General features: G+C 38.2%; 1 protein-coding gene across 1 annotated transcript; it reads right to left on the minus strand.

Moving 5' to 3' along the window:
- Positions 1-2,826: 2,826 nt before the first annotated feature.
- Positions 2,827-7,588, minus strand: LOC124710672. The gene is made up of 2 exons (XM_047240945.1): positions 7,052-7,588; positions 2,827-3,646 (listed from the first exon to the last, which is right to left on the minus strand). Exons 1-2 carry the CDS (start codon positions 7,128-7,130, stop codon positions 3,285-3,287), a joined length of 441 nt encoding a protein of 146 aa, XP_047096901.1. The 5' UTR covers positions 7,131-7,588; the 3' UTR covers positions 2,827-3,284.
- Between the last annotated feature and the right edge of the window lie 1,027 nt (positions 7,589-8,615).

Below are 8,615 nucleotides of genomic sequence, written 5' to 3' on the forward strand. Positions count from 1 at the left end.
CAAGATCAAACACAGTGGATTATGAGTGAAATACTAGAACAGCGAAGGAAGCTTCAGGATGTGAGACGGATGGGCGAAGCTGAAAACTATAAAATGTTAAAAAAGAAGTATAGAAAAACAATAAGAGAAGCGAAAGCAAGAGCAATTGACACCACTATAGCGAACTCAAAAAACAAGGCAAAGGCAGCTTGGAATGCAATCAGTGCTGAAAGAAAGGAAAACGATGGGTCAAACAAAGAAGAAGGTATTAGGTCAATTAAAGTAGACAACACAGTGGTCTCAGATGGTATGGAAATAGCAAACATACTGAATAATAACTATATCAGTGTAGTAGAAAACCTAAAATTGGAAAGAAATAGTCAAAAACAGAAGGGTATTAAGGTACCAAAAAGATCATGCAGTACTATGTTCTTAAGACCAGTCACGGAAGATGAATTGCGGAAAACTATACAGAAACTGAAGTCCAAGAAATCAGCTGGTGATGAAATATCAAATCATGTAATAAAGCTGGTATGTGAGGAGATAATAACACCACTGCTGAACATGGCAAACTGTTCTTTCAGAGATGCAATTTTTCCAGAAAAACTGAAGATAACGAAGGTAGTGCCAGTGTACAAGAAAGGGTGTAAGGATGATCCCAACAACTACAGACCAGTTTCACTGATATCAGGTTTCTCAAAAATCCTAGAAATGCTTATATATACCAGATTAGTTAACTATTTGGACAAACATAACATTCTCATGACCTCACAACATGGTTTCAGAAAGGGTAAATCTACAGAATCAGCAATTGTCAGTCTACCAGAATACATTTTACAGTCCTTAGATGAGAAAAAGGTTGTCTCTGCAATGTTTCTGGATCTTTCAAAGGCATTTGACACCATTGACCATGAAATGCTGATACAAAAATTAAGCAACTATGGCATTCGGGGGCAACCAGGTGAATGGATAAAATCATACTTGTGCAACCGCAAGCAGTATGTATCATTAGGAAACTCGTACCAATCAGAAACCAAATCCATCAAATATGGAGTGCCGCAGGGTTAGGTAATGGGGCCATTGTTATTTAATGTATTTATTAATGATATAGGTGTTGAGGAGGAAGAAAAGAAAATATTGTATGCTGATGACATGACAATACTAAATAGTGACCAAAATATGGAACAGCTTGAGAGAAGAGCATACATATCTGCAAATGTCACAGCTCAATGGCTGTTGGAAAATGAACTGGTTATAAATCTAAAAAAGACTATGTATGCAGTGTTTAAAAACAAGGAAAAGGCTGTAGACATGGATTTAGAGGTTGACGGAACAAGGCTGGAAGAAGTAGAATCTGCTAGATTCTTAGGTATTCTTGTGGATAATGAACTGAAATGGAAAAAACATATTAATAATGTCTGTAAGAAACTGAGCTCTGTCATATTCTTAATGATGCAGCTATCACAGTATTCAGACAAGAACCTTCTGTGTACAGTGTATCATGGACTTTTCGAACCATACTTACAGTATGGAGTGACGGTGTGGGGAAAGTCAAACAAACAAGAGACAAAACGAGTGTTCACATTACAAAAAAAAAAAGCAATTAGGACCATTTTAAGAAGAAAGACCTCTGAAACATGCAGAAACTGTTTCAAGAATTTAGGTATCTTAACTTTTTCATCATTATATACATACAAAACAATAATGTACATCACAAAAGGTAGTGAGGACTGGATTACAAATGCTAGTGTACACACCCACAATACAAGAAAGAAGAATGAAGTACGGAGCATACCCCATTTCCTTCACCGATTTACCACCATCCCTACCCCTTTATGTCCTGGATCCCCAATCGTCACTGTTGATGCCGCCTTCCTATATATCGACATCAGAATGAATGACTACTATCAAACTGGCCAAGAACAGTGCTGACCACCCAGTGGCACAGCGTACAGCCGAGCACAACATACTTAGTTTCAGTGGCTGCTTCAGAATCTGGATCTTCTGGATGCATCGTTTCTAAGGGTACGTTTATGCTGCCTTCTCGCAGCTGGCAGCTCGCTGCTGGCACACGACACCTCGCTGCTCGCCGGCAGCCTTGTCGCATGTACGCTGCAGGCACCTCACTGATCGCCGTGTGTATTCATTCTTCAGCTATTACATTACAGGAAAGTGCACAACTTTAGTGGTGTCAAGTGTAAAACATGTTCTCCACATCGTCTGACGACAGTGACAGTGATTCGTTCGCTACAAAAATGTGGTTGTTGGAAAGGAGACGGAAGAGGAAGTACGGAGTGCACCCTTTGAATGCTGAATGTCCTCACTACGGATACTTTCACAAGTATTACCAACAGCTCAAAAACTATCCAGATCACTTTTTCACACATTTACAAATGTCGCAAGAAACTTTCCAGTACATTCTAAATCTCATCGAGCCAGGTATAGCTAAACAGATGAAGATTCGACCCAACATTGTTAATGCAATTTCTGTGGAGGAGCGCCTGGTACTCAATCTGAGGTAATATTCGTCAGATTTTATTTATGTCTACTTTATGTACTACATCTGCAATCTGCTTAGGGTTGTCCTAATAGTAAAATTTATAACTTAGATGTAACTATAACTTTAAAAAATATTATACCTAATTACTAATGACAGATCCTATACCATATTTTTCTGTTGCATGATTTTGAATTACAGGGATACGAAAGACTAACATGATAGCTACAAATGAAAACAATAATAAATACATTTCTGATAGTTTTATTTTATTTTAACCAATTCTAACTACATTTCAAAAGTGCTTTATAATGTAACAAGGTTTATTTAGTCCCCTTTTTAAGCTCGGTTGTAATGCAGGTTCTTGACATTCACAAAACTTACTTCCGCTTCATCTGGGCGATCGTAGTCTGTACCACCAGTTATTTTCTCACCTGGGCTTGATGTTTGTACACCATTAACTGTGCAATGTTGGTTACTAAGTGCTGTTCCCGGTGCAAATCCGATGGATCCATTCTCAGTGCTAATATTTGAAGTAGGTGGATGAATATGTATATACTGTTGCGAAGCTTCATCGTATCCTCTGTAACTTCGATCTGAAGATCTGTCTTTCCATAACTAGTTTATGCACATCTATTCTGAACGACATTTTGTCGAAAGGAGTCATGCGTCTCACGTGAGGAAGAAGACACATGAAGAAAACTACATCTTCATCATTTTTTTCTGATAACAGCAACTCTTTGTCTTTGTGCATATGCAACTTCTCTTTTTCAGTTTCTATCAACTGAATTGCAATTGGGCCTACAGGTCATGGTCTCTTCCTGTAGGCCCTACGTTCAGCAGGTGTAGAGTTTGGTGGTGTCTCAGCGCGATTAGAAGACACTGGTGAAAGTGATGATGATAAAGATGTTGGTTGGCTATGAGCTTCATCAAAATGAGAACTATACTTGCTGTTGTGTTCAGTCGTATCACTGGTATCCACAGGATCCAAATTCCCACTAGTCGCTCTAGGTTCAAAATTATCTTGTAAGAACGTCATAGCCTCGAAATACGGCCACTGTACTGGAGCCGTGTGAGCAGCACCGCCTGAGGCATGTCTAGAAAGCGAGTTCAGCCTTTCTTTGAACTGCTGTCGAAGACTTTTCCATTTTTTCTTAACATCGCAGACTGCTGAAATAAGAGGAAAAATATCTTTGCAGAAACATTAAAGAATAACCAATTCCATTAAGTACACAATGTAGTTACATAAATACACAGTGGAAAGTAACACACCTTTTTTTTAATTTCAGGTTCGTGGCAACAGGGAACTTGTATGCAAGCCTAGCAGGAGAGTTTAGAGTAGGAATAACTACTGTTTCTCAAATTGTAAAACAGATTCTATCAGTGTTGTGGCAAACACTACAACCATTGCATAAGAAGCCACCAACGGAAGAGAAATAGCTGAAATGTTTTACAAGAAGTGGGGGTTTCCAAATTGTCTAGGTTCTATTGATGGGAAGCATATACAAATTGTAAGCCCTAAATGGTCTGGTTCTATGTTTTTCAATTATAAAAAATACTTTTCAATAGTTCTGCAGGCTGTGTGTGATATAGACTGTAAATTTACTTTTATTGAAGTTGGAGCATTGGGAAAACAAAGTGACGGAGGCACTTTCAGGATGTCTGTTTTGTACGATAAAATGGTGAAAGGCATGCTTCACATTCCTGAAGACGACTTTCTAACAGGTACTGCTGTTAAATCCCCCTTTGTCTTCATAAGAGATGAAGCGTACCCCCTTCTCAGACGCCTGATGAAACCTTTTGCCAGGAGAAATCTTGATTGCTCGAATGAAAAATTTAACAAAGTTCTTTCACGAACTAGAAAAACTGTTGAATGTACCTTTGGAATTGCGGCTGCAAAGTGGCGATTACCAAACAAACCAACTGAAACGAAAGTAGAGACTGCAGAACTGATTGTGAAAGCTGTTTGCGTTTTACATAATGTGATTGTGGACAAAGAGAATGTACTGAACAATGTGGAGTACAGAGACGTACTTCCTGGTGTTCAGCCATCAAGAAGAAACAATGCAGCTTCTGCTGAAGCTATCGAGATAAGGAATCTGTTTAAGCGTTTCTTCAATGAATAAAATATTGTATAATGCAACAGACCTTTGCAAATCTCTCCTTTGAGCTGTCCCCAAAGAAAAAAATCGCAGGTGCTCAATTCTGGGGAGCAAGGAGGCATCAAACAATCCATCATAAGCAGATCAGGTGGCTGGGAAACTGTTCTTGCAGAATTTGGCGTGAACGACAGGCAGTATGAGACTTCGCACCATCCTGTTGGAACCAAAGGGCTTCTGTGTCATATTCCTCTCCACACACTTTAATTCTGGGGAGTAAAAATTTCTCCAGCATCTCACAATAACGCACAGAGTCATAGTAACAGTTGCACCTCGAGATTCAAAAAAATAAGGCCCAATATTTATTTATTTATTTATTTATTTTGATCCAACATCAACTGATTACAAAAAAGGTTTTTTTTCCAGTCTTCTGGATAAGTCAGAGCCTTACTTCTTAGGGTTACATATTATTGGCTGGCACTTTTATCTACACAACTTTTTCTAAATTTAGTTGAGAGAACAGAGTTACATATATGGACTATGCATAAAAAATTGTTATTGCATACTTGGATTAAGGAATCTACAGTTTGTGACATAGTATTCATATCTGACATTCAAATATTTACAGTTTGGGACACAGTCTAAGATCTGAGATTACATATATTTTTAGATAGATGGTCTTCCATCATACGAGTTTACTAAATCTAGAAACTCGTCTATTGAATGTAAAGGATTGTTTAGGTGCTATAATTTTAATTTCATTTTTAGTTTAGTAATGGGCAATTTGGAGATATTAGGATGGAAGCAATTCAGTAGTTTTATGCCTGCATAGTGAGGGCTTTTCTCATAGAGTGTTGTTCAATGAGAGATGATGTGGGGTCTCTCTCTACCTCTAGTGTTATGATCATGTATTTCTTTATTAAGTGTTTTGTTACTGTTTACTGCCATAATGATTATCTTCAGCACATACAGGTTATGAACAGTTAGTATTTTAAATTCTTTAAACAAATTTCTGCAGGACTCCCGGGCACATTTCTTTCCCATAATTCTAAGTGCCTTCTTTTGTAAGATAAGTACACTTTTCATATTACCTTTACTGCTGGATCCCCATACCTGTATCCCATACCTTAGATGGGATTCAAATAGTGCAAAATATATTTGCCTCAGAGTGGTGATGTTACAAAAAGGTATCAGTTTTCTTAGGACATATATGGTAGAACTTAGCTTTTTGCAAATATCATTCACATGATCAGACCAGTTTAACTCCGCACCAAGTGTCAGGCCAAGAAATTTGGTCGAGTATTGTTTTTTAATGTATTCGTCACCCATTAAGATTTGGTTTTCATGAGTTTTTTGTCTCCCAAGATCAAATTCAATATAGACAGATTTATTTGTGTTTAATTTTAGTTTGTTTTCATTAAAATACTGCAGAATTAAGCCTGCTGCAGTATTGGATTCTACTTCGAGCTGTGAATAGCTTGGATTGCGGCATATTAACGTGGTATCATCTGCATATAAGATAGCTGTTGCATGGTTTGTTATGGACTGAATATCATTAACATAAATAATAAAAAGAAGTGGTCCTAATATTGACCCCTGTCGAATACCAAAATTCATGTCGGTGGTGTTTGATTTGTATGCTCCCTCTGTAGTGCTAATAGACACAAACTGCTTCCTATTTGTCAAGTAGGACCTCATCAGATTATGGGCTGTGCCTTGAATGCCATAGTTCACAGTTTGTCCAGCAATATGGTTGTATCAACACAGTCAAATGCTTTTTGTAAGTCCAGAAAGATGCCACATACATGTTCTTTATTATCTATTGCTTGAGTGACACCTTCGATTAAGTTGGATGCTGCTGTAGTAGTGGACGACCCCTTGACAAACCCATACTGCCCCTTAGAAATCACTTTTTTAGATACCAGGAAGTTCCAGGTTCTTATGTATATTACTTTCCCAAAGATTTTGGATATTATTGGAAGAACAGAAATGGGTCGAAAGTTTTCTACTAGATTCCTATTTCCTTTTTTAAAAATAGGCACAACTCGAGCAATTTTCAACTCATCTGGAAATAGACCATCTTCCATATGAGAGTTGATAACTGTTGATAAATGTGATGCAATTTTATGTATACATTTCTTAAGAGTGTCCAGACTAAGACCATCATATCCTGCTGCATGGGAATACCTATGGAGGACGCAGAGCACCAAACTATCACTTTGTGGCTGTGCAGAGATCTTTGGTGAAATTCACGAAGGTTTTCAGTTTCCTAGTAACGAAAATTCTGCTTATTTACTGAACCAGATAGGTGAAAATGTGCTTCATCGCTAGACCACAGAATAGCGGCGGGTTGAACAGCGGCTAAGACTGCATTGGAAGCATCTGTACATTTCGCCGAGTCTTCTGGACTAAGTTCTTGAACAACCATCAACTAGTAGGGGTATAAGTGAAGGTGAGAGTGTAAAATTCGTCTTACCATACTGGACGATATTCCAAGAGCAGCAGCATGTTTTCCCACAGAGCCTCGATGGAGACTGTTCAATGGGCGCTCTCATTGCCACGATGTTTTCAGGTGTCCTCACACTTTTAGGTCAGCCATCTAGTTTTCTAGGAAGTGCATATTCTGTCGACCTAACACTAGTAATCCACATCCTAATGTTTTTAGCATCACATTCTGTCGCCCTAACACTAGTAATCCATATCCTAAATGGTTTTAGCATCAGGAACCCTGTCATGGCGATCCAAACCAAACTACGTACGAAAAGCCCTCTGCATCGCCACCACACTATCATTAGTTTTAAAGAACATTTCTACGACGAAGCCTCGATGCTCACTAGACGGCGGCATGGTGACTACTGAAAATGATGTCGGTTCCCCCATCTAAAGTTGGGTTTACACTAGCAAGTCGCTTGCAGAAGTTTTTGCTGCAAGTTATTGCGAGCCGCTTGCAGCTGTGTTTACACAGCAGCGCAAGAATTAAGCAAGATTCTTCCGCAAGTTCTGTGGCAAGAAACTTGCGTCAACAACTTGTTGATACTGTTTACATATGCTTTCAGTACCACTACGAGTATCAACCGAAGTATAACATCACAAGTAGGCGGGTGAGATATGCTGCAGCTCTTGTAAATTTTAATGAAAAACGTGAAAAAGAAAGAGAAGTATTTGGGTTAGAGAGTGGATAATGAGAAGATCGCAAAATGGTGCCTATAATAACCTTTTGCAAGAACTGGGTATCGAGAGCATGGATACTTTTGAAAATTTTTGCAGAATGTCCTCAAATGATCTGGAGTATTTGTTAATGTTAATAGCGCCCGTCATATCAAAACGAGACACAAACGCCCATACTGTTATTTCAGCAAAGGACCGTTTGCTAGTCACTCTATGATTTATAGCTACAGGGGAGAGCTACGAATAAAATAGGCATTGCATTTATTTATGTGAAACATACAAACAAAAAAAGTTTGAATTTTGAAATCTTTTCGTTGTAGGAGACTCATACAAGTCCCTAATGTACCTGTTTCATATTCCCGTCAGCACGATGTCTCTGATCGTACCTGACGTATGTAGAGCCATTTCTGACGTCTTGATAAGAGAAAATTATTTGAAGGTATGTGAAAACATAACAATGAAATTAAATTTTTATTGAAATAAACTGCATTTTACAGAATGATATGCTTATAAAAATGTTTTTTTTTTTTTCTAATGCTCATAAAATAGAAAGTGACAAGATAATTAAATAGAACATGTAATAATTACACATCTTCTTTCTCCAGACTCCTAAAACCTCAAACGAGTGGATGCAAGTGGCAAAGGGGTTGTGTCTTGAAATTATGCTACTTTCCCCGTACTTCTTTCACAGATGTGTCGAATATCGACGAGATTCCGTTTAATGCGCTCATCTTCTTCACTCTATCCTTAAAGTTCCGGTTATGCACGTTCCATATTTCGGGGTAGCTCTCCACGGCTTCAATAAAATGTTCTGTATCCTGCTTCATCCATTCCCGTTTCTCCTCCATTTCTGAAATTTGTTTGCATATAAT

Source organism: Schistocerca piceifrons, chromosome 1 (assembly GCF_021461385.2).
Source record: "Schistocerca piceifrons isolate TAMUIC-IGC-003096 chromosome 1, iqSchPice1.1, whole genome shotgun sequence".
NCBI lineage: Eukaryota > Metazoa > Arthropoda > Insecta > Orthoptera > Acrididae > Schistocerca > Schistocerca piceifrons.

What these genes read in the sequence shown, in the direction of transcription:
- LOC124710672 (XM_047240945.1), bottom strand. Translation starts at nt 7,130, where the DNA reads ATGAGAGCGCCCATTGAACAGTCTCCATCGAGGCTCTGTGGGAAAACA. An exon ending in TTGGAATATCGTCCAGTATG is followed by an intron (nt 3,647 to 7,051) that starts GTAAGACGAATT and finishes CTCTTATTTCAG; the next exon opens with CAGTCTGCGATGTTAAGAAA.